Genomic DNA, 22,705 nt, shown 5'->3' on the forward strand with positions numbered 1-22,705 from the left:
ATTGTGGCAACACAAACAAATTTATCAGCGCACCATTAAATGTATTGCAGTTTTTTGCTATTTGTATTTTTTCCTGTGGATATAAATTAAAAGTATAGCAACTATGGTGGAAAGGTCTCTGAAATTTTTCAGTATTTTAAATGGGAATGTCTTGCTCAAAAAAGTTTGAATTAACTTTTCAAATATTCCAAGCCCTACTCTTTTTCTCCTCTCCTTCTGGCTCTCTGATTATACAAGTGTTAGATGTATTGAGATAGTTCTGCAGGTCGCTGAGGTTCATTTCTTTTTCATCTAATTTCTCCTGTTGTTCAAATTGGGTCATTCAAGTTCACGAGTTCATTCAAGTTCACGAGTTCTCTCCTCTGTTGTATTTATTCTTCTGCTGAGTCCATCCAGTGGATCTTTTATGTCCGTTTTTACATTTTTTCAGTTCTAAAATTTCCATTTTGCTCTTCATATCTTCTATTTCTTTGCTGAGACTTTTTGTTTTACCTTTCATTTGAAACGCTGTCGTAATTTCTTGGTTTGTGGTGGTTGGGGTAAAATCCTTGCTAGATAATGCCAACATGTACACCATCACAGGGTTGGCATCTGCTGATGGTCTTTTTTTATTCAAATTGTGATTCTTGAGGCTCTTGAAGTGGCAAGTGATCTATTTATTGTATCCTAGACAGTTTGATATCATGTTGTGAGACACTGCGTCCTACTGACTGTTCTTTTTTGCAGGCAGTTACCCTTTTTAGGTATAATATACAAGTCTACAAGTGTATATGTGGATGAAAGTTGAGCTTCCATTTTGGCCCCACTGACGAATCCACTTCCTGCTGAATCCGGAGCATCCATTTACACTGCCTCATTGCCACTGAGTGAGAGTGGAGGTTCTGTTCATCCCCGATGGAAACAAGGGGGGAGGACTCGGGAACGCCAACGCGCACCACATCACTGTTTGGGACCCCTGGAATTTCCACGTGCATTTTAGGATCGGCTCGTCAGTTTCCACAAGCAGCAGCTGGAATTTTGGTAGGTATTATGTTGACTCTGTAGATCAATTTGTGGAGCATTGTCTTTCCAAAATATTCGGTTTTTTGATCCATGAACATAAGATGTCTTTTATTTGTCTTATTTAATTTCTTCCAACAATGTCTTGTAGTTTTTTATTAATTCAAAGTATATGCTCTGCACTTCTTTTGTTAAATTTACTCTTAAGTATTTTATTCTTTTTGATGTGATTATAAATGGAATTGTTTTCTTAATTTCAATTTTTTATTAGGTAAAAAATACATATATAACATAAAAGAATCATTTTAATCTTTTTTAACTGTACAGTTCAGTGGTATTAAACGCATTCACATTGCTGTGCAACCATCACCATAATCTATCTCCAGAGCTTTTAACCATCCCAAACTGAAAATTTCTACCCATTAAAAAATAACTTCATTTCTCCCTCTCCCCAGCCCCTGGAAACCACTATTCTGCCTTCTGTTTCTGTGAATTTGACTCCTCTAGGTACGTCATATAAGTGGAATCACACGGTATTTGTCTGAATTACTTCATTTAGCATAATGTCTTCAAGGTTCACCCATGTTGTAGCATGTGTCAAATTTATTTCCTTTTTGAGACTGAATAATACTCCATTATACGTATAGACCAAATTTTTTTGTTTATTCATCTGTCAGTGGACATTGGGGTTGTTTCCACCTTTTGGTTATTGTGAATAATGCTGTAATTTTCATTTTGGATTGTTCATTGCGACTCTACTGAAATATAATTGATTTTTGAATATATTGACCTTGTATTCTGCAGTTCATCTATTAGTTTCAATAGTAATTTGATAGATTCCTTAGGGTTTTCTATATTCTAGGGTCATGTTATCTGCAAATAAAGACTGTTTGCTTATTTCATTTCTATCTGGATGTCTTTTATTTCATTTTATTTCTATCTTAGTCTGTTAAGGCTACTATAACAGAATACTGTAGAGTGGGTAGCTTAAATAACAGACATTTATTTCTTACAGTTTTGGGGGATTGGAAGTCCAAGATCAGGCACCAGCATGGTCAGGTTCTTGGTGAATGCCATTTTTCTGGTTCACAGATAGCTAGCTGTCTTCTGTTGTGTGGTGAAGAGAGTGAGCTCTGGTCTCTTTATCTCTTGTAAAGGCACTAATCCCATTCATGAGGGCCCCACCTTTCTGATCTAATTACCTCTCAAAAGTCCCACCTCCAAAACACCGTCACATTGGGGATTTAGGTTTCCACATAAGAATTTGGGAGGTGAGGCGATACAAGCAAACATTCCATCTACAGCACTTGCCCAATTGCCCTGGCTAGAACTTCCAGCACAATGCCAAATAGAAGTGGTGAGAATGAGCAACTTTAACTTCTTCCTGATCTTTGAATGTTAGAACCACCTTGTCTTCCTGAGATAAACCTCACTTGGTTATGCTGTATAATTCTTTTTATATGTTGTAGGATTCAGTTTTCTAGCATTTTGTTGAATATTTTTGTGTCTATATTCATGAAGGATATTGGTTTGTACTTTTTTTCTTTTTGTGATGTCTTTGGTTTTAGTATAATGTATTTGGTGTCCGGCATCGTTGCATCAGTTTGGACATATTCTTTGCTCTTCTCTTTCTTTGAAATAATTTGTAAAGGATTTATGTTAATTCATTAAAACTAGCTCAGCTTTTAGAATTGGAGAGTGGGGTGAATGGGCATAGTTTTTCCATGGGTAGACCTATGATTAATTTCCCTCTCACTCGTTTCCATACTTGTAGGTTTGGGGATCAGTGCTCCCCAGAGTTCAGCTGAGAGGATTGGCTCCTGTTCCCACAGCAGCCCCTTAATGCTCACTTTCTGTGAGATGCACTTTTTTTCTGCTCTGTTTACATACTTTCAATGGTTTATAATATTTTGGTAATCTTTTATTTGCTAACGACTCTTCTGCAATTCTCTTTGCGACAATGCATTTATTCCCTTTGATATCTCTACTGCTATTTCAAAGGGGACTCATGAAAAAGAAGAGGCAAATGTGTCCTGAACCCACCATTTAATCATGAGATGAAGGGTCAGTGCTTAACATAGCGATTAATACTTTGTAGCTGCTCCCTCAATGTTTGTGAGGTTGAAAGGAATTAAATCTGTTGTATTGGAACTTCAGAAACTATATGATGCTGTTTGTAGTACTGCTTTTTTCCCTATTTACAAAATTGAAATATCATTTCATTTGTTTTTATATCTCTGAACATGCAACTCAAATAATCACTAATTTTTTAGAAGTTTTCACTTAAATGATATATATTCTTTAGAAGGATTTTAATGATACATGCAGACACGTGTGTATGCATATACATATACATACACATATATATTCAAAATATTGTAGCCATATTGAATTAATATTGAAATTTTCATTGTAAAGTGACTTTTTTTTCTTATTTGGGGGTCTTAATTGCAATAAAATGTTATCAAAATCTAAATTGTCTAAATAATTCTTACATTTAAGGAGATTTTGGATTGTTTGGTTTTTCTTTATTATAACCACAGAGATTTTAGATATCTGTTTTCTAGAATCTGAATTTTGTTTCATAATGTTCTTAATAATGAAAACCCTTAAAGACTTTCAGAAGTAATTTAGTCAATCTTTAAACCTCTTGCAGGCATCTCAAGATAAAAGTACTCCATCTCCCAGTAAAACATTTCCATGCTTATTGTACTCTTGAGAAATTCTTTTTTACATCTGACCTGTTCCAGTTTGAGCTTGTCTCCTTTCTTTCACCCCTTGACATTTTAAGGAGACTAAAATATCCTGTAAGGATTCACATAATCACCCAAAGAAGTTACAGCTTCATCATCTGACTTTTGAAAAATGCCAAGAGCTATTATCGTTAAAGTTAAATAATGCCATAGGATGATAATTAACTTGATTCTTAACTGTTCAGTGTCATCTCCCTGCACAGAGAAGCGATGACATATAATAGGTAATAAATTGGTTAAGGGCATGGGGTTTAGTGTTAGTCGTACTTACATTTCTATCCTGGTTTCTCCACTTACTAGCATGTCTCCATACTTTGTTCAGTCTGTTTCCTCTTCTGTAAATTGGGATCATAATGCTGCTTCCCTCATATAGTAGGTAAGACTTCAATAAGACACTATGTGTAAAGGGCCCCACCCATATAAAGGGCACCCATAGAGCCCCATAACTATTAGTTTTTACTGTTTCTTATCTATAGCAGACCCATTCTATTAAAGGAGAGCATGAGCCACTGCGCCCGGCCTGACTTTATCCTTTTAATGAAAAATGATAAAGCTCTATATTCAGAAGCTGTCAGTACTGCACTATTACTCTTTGCATCTGTTCCTCAATTCATCAAATGTTTACTGGTACCTTGCCATGCTTGGAAGGACTTTTAAAATTTATTACCATGGCTGCGTTTCTTGTATGATGCTTGCTTAATTTTGTCAATTAAAGTTTGAAGAGGAAAAAGTGCATGCAAATTTCAGTATCAAAATACACGTAAGACATCATTTCATATTCCTCTCCATTGCCAAAGTTTCTCCTTTCTTTTTTCAAATGTTAAAAGCTGAACAGACTGAATTCCTTCCACCCTTAAAGAATTTTTTAAATTGACAAATAATAATTGTACATACTTACGGGGTACATAGAGATGTTTCGATATATATTCTCTATAGTGATCAGATTAGGTAAATTGGCATATCCATCATCTCAAACATTAATCGGTTGTGTTGGGAATGCTCAATACCCTTCTAGTTATGTGAAAATACATAATATTTTGTTGTTAACTATAATCATCCTACAGTAGCATATAGCACTAGAATTTATTTCTCCTATCTACTTGTAACTGTGTATCCTTTAACAAACATCTCCCTTCTCCCTACACTTCCCAGCTTCTAATATCCTCTGTCTTACTTTTTACTTCTACGACGTCACGTTTTTAGCTTCCATATATGAGTGAGAACATGTGGTGTTTAATTTTCTGTTCCTGCTTATTTCACTTAACATGATGGCTTCAGTTCCATCCATGTTGCTGCAAATGACAGGATTTCCTTCTATCTTTTTAATAATGAAATGTAGTCCCCCATTATTGTCCCTTTTTAGGTTCCATGTTGAGGCTGCTTGGTTTGGATTACAGTGCTAATAAGATTAGCGTCTCATCTGTTTTAGTCTCTCATGAGTCATTTTCTTCATTAAAGGAATGGCGGGAGGGAATGTGTGAGAAGAAATTTTATTGTCTGCTAATCGTGTACCTGATTCTGGCTCTTTGATGTTGATCACTGAAAATGAATGGACAGCTCACTCTGAGCCCATCACTACTAACTTCTCAAACGTCACCCTCATCATTGGAAACTGGCAAAATCTTATCCCCAGAGTGATAAGTCCTGGCTTGTCAAGATGATTAAGGGTATTGCTGAGATACACCGCATTTGAAGGGATAGAAATGGTCTTTATTGGCATTATCAGTGTCCTGGAGAAATTTTCCCATCCATGGTTTTTCAGTTCCTAGGATGTTTCCCTCTGGCAACCAACATTTTTTTCAGTGAGGAAAATGTATCTGTAGTCACTGCCCGTCTCCTGGCAGAATGTGTTGAAAGGTGTACACTCAAGAGCTGCGAGATGATCAGAATTCTTTTCACTATTTCCTTGAACATTTCAGTCAGGAGGTACCATGGTAGACTGCTAGTTAACCTCTGAAAACCAAGCAGTATGTGAGGGGCCACTCTCATTACCTTGCAATAACGTGGGCCTCTGTCAGAATTGAGTACAACACATCTTTTTCTGTCTATGTAGTGCCTCCAAAGCAACTTTAATTTTAGAAAATATCTTCTATGGTTTGGGTTTTCTATATCACAACAACCAGAAGTCATTAGGCAGTTTTTATCTATACAACACTGGCTAAAAAGCAAAATCTCTACCAGTATGCATTTGATGGGCATCATTGATTATGTGTGATTTCCAGCAGTTTGTTTCAGTATAATACTTACCAGCCGTTAACACTGGGTGGCTAGTTTTCCAAGCATATCCTAAAAAGGGAGACCCAGATACATTTTTGCTGTGCAAAGTGTTATACTGATGCCTCTTGTCTTCTTCCAGGGGCAAAATTAATCTGTTTTATACTGAAAGGTACTAATACTCGTTGAGGTAAAAATTTTTCTACAGAGTACACTCTGCTGTATGCGCAAACAACACACTTGAGAAGGTCTCATGAAAGACAGTACACGGCCCCAGAAAAACTGAAGACAAAAAGACCCAATTCCCTCATATTTTAAGCCATCAAACAAATCATTTTCAGTGACATTAATTCCCATTTCCAGATATTCATTGTGATCCCGAGTTTGTACTTTTTGAGCTCTTTCTATAAAATGGCCACGTTGGCTGGACCACATTTCCCAACATATAGAGATTCCGATTCTTGGTTTGCATCGTGTAGGGCTCCATTTACGACATATACCACGATGCACTCAGACAACCGGTAGGCTCTCAGAGCAGCCAGAGCATGCCCTCTTTTGTGAGAAGATCCCCCCAAAACTACTGAATAGATGATTATTTTACAAGCAGGAAACGCTCAGGCATCAAAAGTTTAGAAAAATATCTCAGCGCTGGGTGTTATGCTTTTGTCTTCTTAGATAGAAAAAGATTATTTGCATTCCAGATTACATCTAATTTTACAAACAAGGTGTAGAAAGTATAACTAGTTTATTTCCAAAATTTAAACTGCTCATGTAAAACATGAAAACAGAAAGGGCTGTGAGAGAGTTTTTTAATCTTTTCCTTCTTACAGACTTTACATACATTACTTCTGAATATGTTTTTAAGGTTTGTCTGATTCATAGGATTTTTCTGTAAGACACTCAGACGTGGATGCCTTTGCCTTACAGGATTGTATTTTAGCCTGTTGAACTAGCATACCAAGTGGAAAGATCGGCCACATCTGTTCAACAAAAAGACACAGGGGCAGAGGACAGACAGCACAAAAAGGATGGCTTTGCCCCTGCACTTGAAGATTTTAAGTATAGGAGCTCTAATATGGGCTTTTTTTTTTGTCAATTCATTCAACAAAATTTTTTGAGTGTCTGCTATGTGCCTAACAAGGCACTGTATTTTCAGAATTGAACATAAGTGATCAAATTACCTCCCTCATGGAGATGATGTTGTCTAGAGGAGGGCAGAGAATAAATGAAAAAAATGAAGGAATACGTAACTCACTCTAGGTAGAGATAAGGATGTATGTGAATGCTTCCTAGTAGAAGAGCCTCCTAAACTGAATCTTAATCATTGACCAGGAAAAAAATGGAGGAGGGAGAAGGAAATCATTTCAGCATAAGAAGGTGGTGGAGTCATGCAGATGAAACATAGAGTGTGTGTAGTGTGCTTGTGTGCCGGCAAGTTTGGTGTTGCTATAACTTTTAGGGTGAGGCAGGGAGTGAGGCCAGCTATGGTACCACATTAAGGAGCTTGGTCTTTGTACAGCTGAGACTGGAGAAGATAGTAGATTTAAGACAGTGACAAGATCAGATTTTCAAGTACCTGTTCTGTCTTCTAGTGCGGTGCTGCTGGGTGTGGGAGCTACAAAGATAAGAAGACACTACAGGTCCATGATCTGAGGTGCTGACTTCTGTACTGCCCACCACCTCTTTTTTTTCTTTTTGGTCTACTTCACTTTCTTACTCTACTCTCCCTTGATCCACACCCAGCACACCCTTCCTCCCACTTCAGTGCAGGTTAGGCATTTGGTGGCCAGTCCCTGTCCTTTTGCACAGAGATCCAGCATGGAGATTAACAAAACTATTTTATAACTCCTTTGCAAGGCTGACATATTAGCTTTAGTTCCTATCATTAATACCTGCTAGTCCCATGCTTCATGGCACCAGAAAAACTGAAGAGCAAAAGACCCAGTTCCTTCATATTTTAAGCCATCAAACAAATCTACCTTTACAGAGAAACTCAGAACAAATTATTTCTGGGTTCTCTATTCTGTTCCATTGATTTATATGTCTGTTGTGCAGTGGTTTTTAAAGAACACATTTGTGTCTGTTGTGCATTAGTGTTCTTCAAAAACCAATGCACAATAGACACATAGATCAATGGAACAGAATAGAGAACCCAGAAATAAGACCACATATATACAGCCATCTGATCTTTGACAAACCTGACAAAAACAAGTAATAGGGAAAGGACTCCCTATTCAATATATGGTACTGGGAGAACTGGCTAGCCCAATGCAGAAAACTGAAACTGGATCCCTTCCTGACACCAAATACAAAAATTAACTCAAGATGGATTAAAGATAAATTAACACCTAAAACTATAAAAACCCTAGAAGAAAATCTAGGCAATACCAGTTAGGACATAGGCACAGGCAAAGATTTCATCATGAAATTGCCAAAAACAATTGCAGCAAAAGCAAAAAATGACAAATGGGATCTAATCAAACTAAAGAGCTTCTGCACAGCAAAAGAAACTACCATCAGCGTGAACAGGCCACCTAGAGTGGGAGAAAATTTTTGCAATCTACCCATCTGACAAAGGTCTAATATCCAGAATCTACAAGGAACTGAAATAAATTTACAAGAAAAAAAAGCAACCCACTCAAAAAGTGGGCAAAGGATATGAACAGACACTTCTCAAAAGAAGGTATTTGTGTGGTCAACAAACACATTTAAAAAAAAGCTCATCACCACTGGTCATTAGAGAAACGCAAATCAAAACCATAATGAGGTACCATCTCACACCAGTCAGAATGGCAATTATTAAAAAGTCAGGAAATAAAAGATACTGGTGATGTTGCAGAGAAATAGGAATGCTTTTACACTGTTGGTGGGAATGTAAATTAGTTTAACTATTGTGGAAGGCAATTATTAAAAATCAAGAAATAAAAGATACTGGCGAGGTTGCAGAAAAATAGGAATGCTTTTACACTGTTGGTAGGAATATAAATTAGTTCAACTGTTGTGGACGACAGTGTGCAATTCTTCAAAAATCTAGAACCAGAAATACTATTTGACCCAGCAATTCCATTACTGGGTATATGCCCAAAGGAATATAAATCATTCTATTACAGAGATACATGCATGAGTATGTTCCTTGCAGCATGCTTCACAATAGTAAAGATATGAATCAACCCAAATGCCCATCAATGATAGACTAAGAAAACATGGTACATATACACCATGGAATACTGTGAAGCCATAAAAAGGAATAACACCATGGAACACTATGCAGCCATAAAAAGGAACAACACCATGGAATACTATGCAGTCATAAAAAGGAACAAGATCATGTCTTTTGTGGAGACATGGATGGAACTGGAAACTATTATCCTCAGCAAACTAACAAAGGGGACAGAAAACCAAACATCACGTTTTCACTTACAAGTGGGAGGTAAACAATAAGAACACATGGACACAGGGAAGGGAACAACAAACACTGGGGCCTGATAAGTGCAGCAAACCACCATGGCACACGTTTACCTATAACAAACCTGCACCTCCTGCACATGTATCCCAGAGCTTAAAATAAAACAATGCACAACCTTTTCCAAAGAAATCTTTCTCGGTTTTTAAAGAACAGAGTAGTACCTTGTTTTACCAATTAAGGTAGTATTAGCCAACTTTATTTTTTTCCTCCAGCAAGTACCCCAATTTACATGCACCTAGTCCATCCTATCCCTATCTCTCTCTCTGTGTGTGTGTGTGTGTGTGTGTGTGTGTGTGTGTGTGTGTGTGTGTGTGTGTGTTGTCTTTGCGTTCTTTCTGTTGCTTGCCAGAAGCATGTACTACTACTAAGGCTTTATAAACTTCCTGTTCCTAAAACCATTTCTATTTATTCCTCTCACATGTCTCCTTTCACTAGTCATTTAAAACTAGTAAAACTCATTTCTTTATTCTGACACTATGGTTCCATTTTCCACAAATCTCCGTGTCTTGGCCCGGAAGCATATTTTGCAGAGCTGCAATTAATATTTAATTTTATGCAATTTTTAATTTCCCAAATTATTAGTCTTCAGTATAACTTTGGTGTAATTTACATGATCTTCATTATGATCCCCCTCTTGTTGAACATGTAGCTTGTTTCCAATTTCTCACATTAAAACACAACGTTGTAATACACCTTTAGTCATAGCATTTCTCTTCTGATGTTTTTTTTTTTTTTTTTTCTGAGACAGAGTCTTGCTCTGCCACCAGGCTGGAGTGCAGGGGCACAAATCTTGGTTCACTGCAACCTCCACCTCCTGGGTTCAAATGATTCTCCAGCCTCAGCCTCCCAAGTAGCTGGGACTACAGGTGCCCGCCACCACGCCCAGCCAATTTTTGTATTTTTAGTGGAGACGAGGTTTCACCATGTTGGCTAGGATGGTCTCCATCTCTTGACCTCATGATCCATCTGCCTTGGCCTCCCAAAGTGCTGGGATTACAGGGGTGAGACATCACGCCTGGCCAAACTATGATATGTCTTTATGCTAAGTTCATAAGAGCAGGATTATTGATGCAAAGGTACAAATATCTTTATGATCTTTTATTACAGGATTGGCATAAGGCTTTCCAAAAGCATTATTCCAATTTTGTAATGCAAACAAAATGATTGATACATATTCTTGACCTTACGAAAGCAGTAAATTAAATCATGAATGCAGCATCTGCAGACGGCTTATCCTGAACTCATGCTGCAGGAAGTTCAGGTCACAGTTTTGAGTTTTTCCTTTTATTTTTAATCAACATCTGCTCTTAAATCTTAGAAGTACACAATATCAACTTCCAGTATAACAGAGAATTAACCATAAAGACTGATTAAAATGTTATTATGAGAATATTATACTAGTGCCATTTTTAGCTTATGACACTTATCAATGTCATTTAACCTTATAAAAGAAAAATTTATCTAAAAGGCAACTGCAAGCAAAATATTTTATTGAAAATTCAGAAAAGTTATTTTAAGACAGATTTTTTTTCATATTCTGTTATAAAGAAAAATGTTAAAAGAATTGACTTGAATGCAATGATATTTCATCTTCAAACTAACAAAATCATTTTGAAAAACAAAAGTCAACCCACAGCCTAATTTATCCAGAATGTAAACATGTATTTTTCTATTTGTTATAAAGAAAACTCTAATGAAGTATTTTTAGTGTGTTCTTTTCAAAACAACTTCTGGACCCAATTTAAATAGTAAATTAGTATTAGTATCTAATTCACACAGATTACTGATTTGTGTGTGTGCACTCATGCATGTAGGAACTAGCTAATTTTAACATGAAATTCTAAGAATCAGAGGGATCTGCCATTTCACTTATCATAGGGCAATAAATAGCATTTCTAGCCATTTGTTAAGCGTGTTTCCTTATCTCTTAGGTCCAAATTAATCAAAGTTTAGCCTAGTAAGTGCCAGTGGCATAAACATGACAAACCATAATGCTGGCAAAGTATTAACTATTACAGCCAGGAATTTAATGTTAGGAAATATATTACTATACTTTTACGATCCAAGTTTCTCAAATTTTCTTATTGAGGAAAGCTAAGTGAGCCAAAAAGATCAGATTCATTTTTTAAAAAGTCATTATTTTATATTATCAATGTTCTGTATTTTTACCAAATTATTTTATTCCTTAACAGATGGTATTGAACCACTGATGTCATTTAAATAAATTTATTTATTATTTACATTAGCTCTATTTCAAATCTTCTCCCTTTCAGATGAAAAAAGAAGTGAGGTCAAGACCTAATTTGTGTATACTGTCAGTAAACAAATCTAGTACTCAGATGCTGTACTCAACTCTGTGAGAAGACATAAGCTACAGTAAGACTTGTGCTTTGCCACAGCAGAAATGGCACTAATATAATACTTTATGTTTTATAGTACTTTGCAGTTAAAGAGACTTTATGTAACTACTATGAAACTGCTAAGATGAGACACTGTTAGGAAATTCAAAACATGTACACTGACATACAATGCTTGTAAATACGTAAGTGCATTGTCTAGGCAAGAGGCAGAAATCGCTTTAAGAATACGACTAAATATAATGTGGCATTTGCTAATACAACTTGTTTTCATTTGGTAACACCATCTAAACTGGTTTTTAACCAAGAATATGCTGTAGCTCTTATTTTCTTAATTGTGAAAAAATCTGGCTATGTGGGGAAAAGAAGATCCTCCGAAAAAAATGTCTGAGAACTAGCGTTTTGACAAGTTGACCCTGATACTGATTAAACTCTTGGGTATAAAGGAACAGGGATAACTGAGTCGGAACAGAGCTCATTAGAGGTAAATAAAACTTTCCTTTCTTCCCCCTCAGTGGCAGAAAAGGCTCTCAGGCAACTGATTAACTTTCAGTGAAGAGTTCTTCACTGTCATGGCCGACAAAATGCTGAAGTCATTTTAGTCACAATGTGATGATCCAAAGGCGATGGGATACAAAATTTGACAGGTGCAATCACTCATTTCTCCAGGCTCCCAAAATAAAAGCAAGAGCTGGTATAATCAAAATATCATCTCCAAAATCTTTAGGAAATTTTACAACTCATTAAAACTAAATTTTCAGAGAAAAAATTACCCACTGGTTATTTTCACACAAAAAAAATCATTAAATACCCTTAATAAGGATACATTTACACATTCCATCTAAATAGTGTTTCTTGTTGAGAATTAAAACTTTCTTCCTTTTTAGCCCCTCTTCTTTTCTGCATTTCAACTTTTTCTTGTATTTAAAATATTCATTATTTAGTGAATGATATTATCAACCAGGCTTCCTTTAGCAATTCTTATGGGAAGGAAGCCTAGTTGACAATATACTCAAGATATATTTGTGTTGAATTTAAAAATTATTTATTGCTATGATCAATTATGCAAATTTCATTGCATTTGATGAATTCCATGAAGAAAATAAACGAGCCAAAATGTAAAAATAAAATAACACATATAGACTAGAAATGTTATCTGAAAACAGGTGGAAAAAACCTAATGCTGCTTTCTATTAAATAGTAATTTTCAACTCATTTTATATCAAGCTACAAAGTTTTTTAAACATCTAATTCAAGATTATGCAATATTAGTTTCAATGAAGATTCACTTTCCTATAACTTCTGCATTCTCTTAGTACGACTAACGGCTCAATGTAACAGATTTGATATAAAAGTATCTCAAACAATTACTGGTGATACCTAACGTGAATGGTTAACAGTTTTGATTCTTATGACTTTGTACCAAAATAAAGCTTCTGATATATCTTTAGGATTGTATTTGATGACCAGTTAATGATATAAGCAAGAAATATTTGAATGAAGTTAACATTTACATATAAAAATAGAGTATATATAAACTATAGTGATCTTGATGTACCTTCAAGTATAGTATGCTAACAAACTAGACTATCACCGGCCTGGGCAAACAGTTCATGTTTTAAAGTATGAATTTTTTTTAAGTCGGGAGACCATTCTATTCTCAATAGTTTTCACCTTCCCCAACAACTGAGAGATTCTTTATCTTGGTTAGTAATTGGGCTTGAAAAATCTGGAATAATGAAATTTATTCCTCTGAAAGAAGCCTACAGTGTCTCAATATTTAGTAGGCAGTTTGTTATTATCTTGATTTTTTTCTAAGCATGAATCCCTTTATGATTTATGATTATTGCATTTTTTGTGTGTTTGTTTTAGTTTTAAGAGTTGAGATGTCCCTCAGTTACTCAGGTTGGAGTGCAGTGGCAAGATCACAGCTTACCACAACCTCAGTCTCTTGGGCTCAAGGGATTCTCCTGCTTCAGCCTCCTGAGTAGCCAGGACTACAGGTACACACCATCACGTCAGGCTAACTTTTGAAAAATGTTTATGTTTTATATAGATGTGGTCTCACTATGTTGCCCAGGCTGGTCTCAAGATCCTAGCCTCTCAAGTGGTCCTCCCAACTTACCCTCCAGAGTAGCTGGGATTATAAGCATGGACCACCACACCCAGCTGATTTTTTTTTTTATTTTGCTCATAATAAATAAAAGGCTGTGATAAGAAAAGCCACCGCGCTGGAAAGAGTCCACAAATCCTCTATTTATTTGAGGTATCTATTTTCTGCCATTTGGGAAGATGGTGCCTACAAAACCCGGGAAAGGAATGAAACAATAAAAAAAAAGCTCCAGCCACAACTATCATAGCTGGGCACACATTTAACTAGCCAGCATTTTCAACAGCAAGTGGTCTGTATTCTGTTTTAAAATAACATAGCTTCTTTCTCTTGCTGAGGTTTACATGGCCAGGGTGAGACTTCTTAGAATTCCCTGATTTTCTGCTCAGGTCACATATACTGTTAAAAAATGCACATTCACCTTCAAAGTATTAAAATATAATTAAATAGATTCAAGACTAAAATTAAGCTGAACATAATTTATTCTTTTTCTTGGATATGATGTGAAAAATAAAACATCCTGGTCTGGGAGTCAGAGATTAGGTTTTTTTGATCTCACAGCTGAGTGGTCTTGACCAAGTTACTTAACTTTTTTGGGCCTCCACTTCCTCTGATGAAAAATAAGGGAGTTTCACTGGATAACTTTCAAAGTCCCTTTTCAAATTTCATTGAAACACTAAGTCAGGTTCTTGAACAGTGCCTCTTGATTATGAAGATCAACTACCACTGATAGAATATAATATTAATTTATTGTTTACAATTTTCTGATGCTTACATTATGTTAATGAGAGTTTTCTATATTTCCGGGAGCTAATCATTATTATCTGGCTCACTAATAAAACCGTAACTGAGATTATTTTTTGTACATTATCCATGAAGTTTACTCTGGCATTCACGGGGATGATGTGGAGAGACCTTGTTGTTATATATGTTCTTATTTTATTATCTTATTGTTGAAGTCCTATTCCCTTCTCAAGTTAGTGGCAAAAGAATAGCATAAAAGAGAGATATCTTGGTTATTTCTTACTGAGATGAAAGACTAATAGAAGCATTTTTATTCTTTAATTTTTTTTCAATTTTCAGAACTTAATTTTTTGAAACTATTGCTAACACTTAAAACCAAGGATTTGTCATAGGTTTACCACTATTCGTAAAGAGTTACAATTACTTCCAAAATATTAATATTGTGCCAAAAGAAAATGGAGTTTGTTACCATTTTTAAGAATATGGCAATGCATTTTGCTAGTTATTTTGATAATTTTCAGAAATGAGACAAAAATAGGAGACTCATGATTCTGCTTTGACTATTTCAAACCAGAAGTTAAGCAAGTTGAATTCAAATTTAGAAAAGGACTTTGTGCCGTGCCGGCTACAGCTGTGGGGGTGGGATAAATAATTTCTTCAACAGTTACGTATGTACCTAATAAGAAACCAACAACTCCAGTGAATGCTACAGAAATATTTTTCAGGATCATCCATATGTTATAATGTTCCTTAGAAAATGTAAGAATTTCAACCAAAGGTGGTAGGATCAGGGCCAATGTGCTGCTGCTCACAGCTCCAACGAAGGAAATCACAATGTCTAAACGAGGAATAAGAATTGCTCCGGCACCTAGAAAATGAAAATACGTATTTTTCTTATTTAAATGTTTGTTACTTACATGAATACTAGAAGTCAGTATTTTCAATACTGAAAGTAATTACTAAAAATAATTAATGAAAGTTGGACTACTAAACTACTGCCTGTGGAAAAAATCTGCCGTATTTTGTTCTAAGCTAGAAAGAGACAGAAAGACCAAAATAGAGTGACGTTTTGTAGACTTTCACTTGTCAACAGTTTCTTATGAAAACAACTTTTACTTTTTTGCTTTAAAATTCTGGGCAAAGAAGTTTTGATAGTTTATTTCCAAAACATTTGCATTACTTTGCCTGCCAATACAGCTCAATACTGCACAGAACGTGGAGTGGTGGGATAAAAATAAATGGGAGGGAAGAGATAGCTATTCCTTAAAGTAGAATTCCAATTAATCAAAATAGAAGGAACAATGGAAACAGAAAAACATTAAGTAGACACCACAATAGTCCCTGGCCAGGAAGCATCATTGAAGAACGCTGAAACTAGCGAGCAAAAACTGGGTGAGATCTGGACAGTTACAGCGTTTCAAAACACCTTCCTCCAAGATACCTATTAATTATAAAGGGAAAACTAGTACCTTTACAGTGGAGAAATATGTCAAGAGACCACCTTAACATTTTATTTATTTTTTATTTTTTTATTGTATTTTAGGTTTTGGGGTACATGTGAAGAACATGCAAGATTGTTGCATAGGTACACACGTGTCAGTGTGATTTGCTGCCTTCCTCCCCGTCACCTATATCTGGCATTTCTCCCCATGTTATCTCTCCCCTACTCTCCACCCCCCGTTGTCCCCTCCCCTATTTCCCCCCAACAGACCCCAGTGTGTAGCGCAATTAACATCACCAATAAGACACTGATATTATGATGTGATACACTGAGAAGTGCACAGCATCACTTCCGTGGGATTCTTGTTAAAAATCCTTCAACCTAATCAAGTAAAATACTTCAACCTAATCATGAGAAAGCATCAGAAAAACTCAAATTGCAAGAAATTCTACAAAATTACTGACATTTTGAAAGTGTCAAGGTCAAGAAAGACTAAGAATGTCAAGGACAGTCAATATTGGAAGAGACAAATGACTACGATAGCTAAATTCAAGTGGAACGATGTCTTACGTCCTGGACCAGAAAAGGATTTTAGTGGGAAAACCGGCAAGATTATAATAAGGTCTATTAACTAGTTAATAGCATTGTATCCATGCTAATTTCTTGGTTTTAATAACTGTACTGTGTTTATAGAAGCTGTGAACATCAGAGGAAGCTGAGTAGAGGTTTATGGTAACTACTTTTGTTTACAACCTTTCTGTCTAAATTACTTCAAAATGAAAAAAAAAAAAATAGTCCTCCGCTATTGTCAGCAGATTTCCAAACTGTTGACAAGTTTTCTGCAAGTTCTGGTCTGGGGCTTTCTTGATCTTATAAAAATGCATCAACAGAAGGTTTGCAAAAACTAAGACATTTTCCTTCTTTATTTGTCCTTAAATGTTTTGTTAAATGATTTGTTGAGGGTTTGCAGTTGCCACCAGAAATAACAGCTGTGTTTGCTCTTATGTGGGCTGTGACAACTATATCACCACTGCTACCAATGGCGGTTATATCACCACAGTTCCTCTTTGGGGACCCAATTATACCATGTATTGAATATATATAGTCCCGTTAGTAACTTAGCTTTCAATTTTCAATATACTGGTTTATCTACTTCTTAATGTTTATTTTATGATGTTTTCTTTTTTTCTATTCTTTCTGTGGCTCTCAATATTTTCCAGGAGGTTGTGGGATCAATTTGGAACTAAATTCCCATCATGTTCCTCATATAACCAGAAGTTATTATTTATCATTCTGTATTCAAATTATTATGAAAGCTAAAGCTTTAAAAACTACTTTGAAATTATAAACTGAACTTTACACCTATAGGGCTAAAGTGGCATAACCCTTTATAAATGAAAGAACTGACTCTAAAGAAGTAGAAATAACTAGCTCTAAAGAACTCTAAAGTAGAAATACTTTATAAAGTAGATTCTTCATCTAATGGATGCTTGCTATAGGCTTTTAACTTTGCTCTCTAGGGAACTATAAGCATAACTCTGAAACATAATTAAAACCTCAAAATTCATGGAAGATACTCATTTGTGGAGACATGCTTCACCTAGTTATACTTAGTAGCATCAAAGTAAGGCCAGATACATGGGCAAAGACTTCATGACTAAAACACCAACAGCAATGGCAACAAAAGCCAAAATAGACAAATGGAATCTAATTAAACTAAAGAGCTTCTGCACAGCAAAAGAAACTATCATCAGAGTGAACAGACAAACTATAGAATAGGAAAAAATTTTTGCAATCTATCCACCGACAAAGGGCTAACTAATATCCAGAATATACAAAGAACTTAAACAAATGTACAAGAAAAAAACAACCCCATCAAAAAGTGAATGAAGGATATGAACAGACATTTCTCAAAAAGAGACATTTATGCATCCAACAAACATATGAAAAAAAAAGCTCATCATCACTGGTCATTAGAGAAATTCAAATCAAAACCACAATGAGATACCATCTCATGCCAGTTAGAATGGTAATTATTAAGAAGTCAAGAGACAACAGATGCTGGAGAGGATGTGGAGAAACAGGAACACTTTTACCCTGTTGGTGAGAGTGTAAATTAATTCAACCATTGTGGAAGATAGTGTGGCAATTCTCAAGGATCTAGAACTAGAAAAATCATTCGACCCAGCAATCCCATTACCGGGTATATACCCAAAGGATTATAAATCATTCTATTATAAAGACACATGCACAAGTATGTTTATTGTAGCCCTGTTCACAACAGCAAAAACTTGTAATCAACCCAAATGCCTATCAGTGATAGACTGGATAAAGCAAATGTGGCACATATACACCATGGAATACTATGCAGCCATAAAAAGGATGACTTCATGTCCTTTGCAGGGACATGGATGAAGCTGGAAACCATCATTCTCAGCAAACTAACACTAGAACAGAAAACCAAACACAGCATGTTCTCACTCATAAGTGGAAGTTGAACAATGAGAACACATGGACACAGGGAGGTGAACATCACACACCGGGGCCTGTCGGGGTGCGGTGCTAGGGGAAGGGCAGCATTAGGAGAAATACCTAATGTAGATGATGGGTTGATAGGTGCAGCAAATCACCATATCACGTGTATACTTATGTAACAAACCTGCATGTTCTGCACCTGTACCCCAGAACTTAAGGTATATATAAAAAACAAAAAGGTAAGGCCAAAAAAATATGACTAGAATCTTGCCACCTTCTGAAGGGGCTTTCAATTTGGAATCCATTTTTCCTTGTTTATCTATAATCCAAGCTGTCACTAGTAAATCAAGTAAAATATTGTTTGAAAACTATGTGGGGAATACTATGGCATTTTAGAATTTATAGACAAAATTTCTATCTAGAAAATACTTTGAAATCATGAAGTATAATTCTCACCTAAAATCTGTCAGATTTTAAACATCATATAACCAAAAGATATTTGCAAGTAAAAATCTCTTGAAATACGCCATTGGCAATGTTATTAGTAAACAAAGAAGACAAGTATATATACTTTTAGCCAAAACCAACACATATTACTAAAAACTCAAAGGAGAGTTTAAGATAAGGATAGTTTTATTCATTACAAATACTATGTCATTTACAGACAGCTATTATGAATAGATCTATTAAGTAGTAATCAGACTTATTCAGTATTTACCAAAACTATAAATAGCGAGAAAAAGAATGTATCCTTAGTGCATAAAGTTCCCTCTGATATTAAAATAAAAGCCTATTTAAGTCCATTATTTGCATCTGAAGGGTAAATGTAGATACATCAGAGCACAAAACAAAGCACTTGATATTACAGTCAAAACCAAAAAATGCAGAAAATAACTTAGCACATCAATTTTAATTATACAAATAGTTACTGGTGCTATCCACACACCTACTGACTCTAAGACATGATATCAGGATACACAAAGGTACTTTTTAAATCTGCAGATGCAACTAACTTAAATGAAGGATTTTAGTGGGTTTTCTCTACAAACTACTAAAGATTTATGGATTTTGATATTTATATAGTCATAGTCCTATAAATTACAAAAATAAGGACTGTATAAAAATTACAAACAGTAGAATGATCAAGTTAGAGAATAACAGAAGTAAATAGTACTTAGTATATTTTGTTGATTCAATTCACACACAGAATTGAAACACGGTCTCAGTGTTTACTATAACACATTTAAAAATTTAATGGCTCATAGTATAGGTTTGCCTTTAAAATAAAAGGTGTTTATGTCCATGGTGACCTTTAGCTGGTTTCCACCCTCCCTCCTCCCTCACTTGTGAGGTGCCTGTGCCTATATACCAGGTAAGTACCTAAAGGGAACCTGCAGGAGGAGTCTGAATCATTTCTAAAGTTTTTGATGTTCACTAAGAAGATATTTTGAGAACATGATTCAAATGCTAAATGGATACTTGGATACAACCAACATAATCCAAGCTGATAAGTCCACTTCTTTATAGACCAATACAACAAACATGGATTCAGTACTCGGAAAGGATTATGTAACACTGAAAGACATTCAATTTTCAATGCAAATCAGGCTGAGCCTCCATTCTCATCGCTAGTACCACAAAGCCTACTCTGCAAACTTGACAAGGTCTCATCAACTGTCTACACACATTTATCAGCAAAGAGCATGCCCCAGATCTTTTCAAGTGCTTTGGAAAACAGACTAAAAAGCAGTTTTGCTATGAATATCAGCTGACTTTTACTTTAATTTGGAAGGTTATGTGCCAAAGACACAAATGAAGTTCAGTGTCCAGTGATGCGTCCCAATATAGCAGAGGGAAATATTACATAGTTTTTGTTCTCTTTGTCCAAGGCATATATGGTTGAGTAGCTTTAATGACTTTTTTTTTTTTTTTTTTTTTTTTGAGACAGAGTCTCACTCTGTCACCAGGCACCAGGCTGCAGTGCAGTGGCGCAACCTCGGCTCACTGCAACCTCTGTCTCCCAGGTTCAAGCAATTCTCCTGCCTCAGGCTCCCGAGTAGCTGGGACTACAGGTGTGCGCCACCACGCCCAACTAATTTTTTTGTATTTTTAGTAGAGACGGGATTTCATCATGTTGGCCAGGATGGTATCGATCTCTTGACCTCGTGATCCACCTGCCTCGGCCTCCCAAAGTGCTGGGATTACAGGCATGAGCCACCACGCTAGGCCAATGACTTTTAACTAAAAGAAAGCAGCAGCCCAGAAAAAGCTGCAGTTCTCTGTGCTATGAACTAAGCCCCTGACTTCTGGGAACAAACCCGTGGTAGCAGATGTGGTATGGTCTATGCCTCAGCAGATTCACAACTTCAATATAACAATGCCAGCCAACGTGCAGAAGTGGGTGAAGTTATTTAAAAAATCTGAACCCCTTTTAACATTGCCCTCAAGCTCCTTTACGTGAATTTCCGTTACCAACTTTAAAAGAGGACATACTTTCAGAATAGAATTGTCTTACACCTATTGATAAAAACTTTTACTGAAATTAATCTTTTTATTTAGCCATTACCAAAATATCAATAAAAGATATATTCAAAAAAGTTCAAAATGTTTTAAAATATTTTTTCCTACTGATTTTTTTTTGTTAGTTATCAGAATATGGGCTTATTGACTTCATTCCTTAATATGATTTCTCTTATTAGTGATATAATTCACTAATTTAAGTAATTACTTTGAAAAATACAGTTTATTTACTTTTCCAGCTTTGCATTTCTCTTTTCAAACAAAATGCATAAACCCAATTCTTTAAATCTAGGCACAAGCTCCATGCCAGGCTGCTCCATGCAATTTACTGACTTGCCCTGAATTTCCAGCTCTATCATTCTAAATCCTGCAAGATGGTTATTAATATCTTACACAAGGAATTTCCAAAGCTGCTTCTTCCCCAGAACACTAGTAATCTGCTCCCTAGTATCATTTTAGGTAATCTCAGTTTAGTTTGCTGGTGCAACCATCTGTATATTTGTAGCTGTAGTAATAGTGACAATAATAATCATAATAACTTCCAGCTATTAATACTTTGTTAATATTATTTCTAACCCCACCAAAATGCCATAAGGAAGTTTTATGTTCATTTCACAGTTGAGGAAAGAGGGGCTCAACAACGTCATGCAACTTGCCCAAAGACAACAGCAAGCAAGTGATAGGCTTGAGTTTGAATCCCCAGATGTGTGTGACTCCAAAACTTACGCTCTTTCCACTATACCAAACTCAACCTCCCTTTCCATGAGTCTCCATTATGAATTCCAAATAGTAAGAAAATAAGCCACTAAAAGTATAAAAAAACCAATACAAGTAAAATTAAACACTTTCTTGTAGGTAGTTATGGAGAAGTAAACTGTTAAAATATACAAAAACAGGAATTAAAAACCTAAGGAAAACTAGAACCAAAATAAAATGTGTATCAACAATGGAAGGGGTCCCATGTACATGTTATTTTAATCATCAGTAATGTAATTTTCCAAACAACTTCATTAGTTATTTTAAGTGTGATTGGATCAGATTTGTGTTTTTCTTATGTAGTAGAAAAATAGAATTTTAACCTGAAAAGTGACATAGCTGGATGCATAAAATTCTTCCAAAAATATTGAAAAATACATCTTACATAGCTTTCATTTTAAGAAATTCAACAATAAAATAATTATGATGATATAAATACATAATGATACTTACAAGTAATACTAACCAAGAAGGATCTTATCCCAAATTCACAGATTTGTTTCCATTTAGTATGAAATTTGGATGTGATACCAGGGATAATGATCTCTGCTGGAACATAGAACTGAATTGAATATGTCACAAAAATGCCAAAGGAATACAGAATTTTCACTGATTGATACAACCTGTTGAAAAAAATTTTCAAAATTTAGTCATTTTTAATGTGAATTTAGCTTTCCTCCTTTATTTTTAATATTAAGGTAAGTAAGAAATCCAGAATACCAAATGAGAATCTTACTACAAATGCTTGTGTATAAAAAGGCAAACTGATCTCTAAATTTCTAGATGATACAAGGATAATTCATTTTGACAAGACTGGAAAGCTTGAACATGCATGCCAGGGTTTGGGGTATATTGGTAAAAAGATTTCAT

At 35.5% G+C, this 22,705-nt stretch overlaps 1 protein-coding gene across 6 annotated transcripts in view; it reads right to left on the reverse strand.

Moving 5' to 3' along the window:
* Window positions 1-10,905: 10,905 nt before the first annotated feature.
* SLC36A4 (solute carrier family 36 member 4) overlaps window positions 10,906-22,705 on the reverse strand; it is a 155,450-nt gene continuing 143,650 nt past the window's right edge. For 4 of the 6 annotated variants that reach the window (XM_064365395.1, XM_064365396.1, XM_064365399.1 and 1 more), the window contains 2 exons: window positions 22,289-22,458; window positions 14,024-15,511 (listed from right to left, as the gene is read on the reverse strand). In XM_064365395.1, coding sequence (XP_064221465.1) covers window positions 15,204-15,511; window positions 22,289-22,458 — 478 coding nt within the window. In that variant the 3' untranslated portion in view covers window positions 14,024-15,203. Of the gene's footprint in view, window positions 15,512-22,288; window positions 22,459-22,705 lie in introns of all 6 variants that reach the window. The other 2 variants (XM_064365394.1, XM_064365398.1) reach the window with 1 other exon arrangement.

This window comes from Aotus nancymaae, unplaced genomic scaffold (assembly GCF_030222135.1).
Source record: "Aotus nancymaae isolate 86718 unplaced genomic scaffold, 86718_ANA_hifiasm-v0.15.2.pri h1tg000059l, whole genome shotgun sequence".
Taxonomy (NCBI): domain Eukaryota; kingdom Metazoa; phylum Chordata; class Mammalia; order Primates; family Aotidae; genus Aotus; species Aotus nancymaae.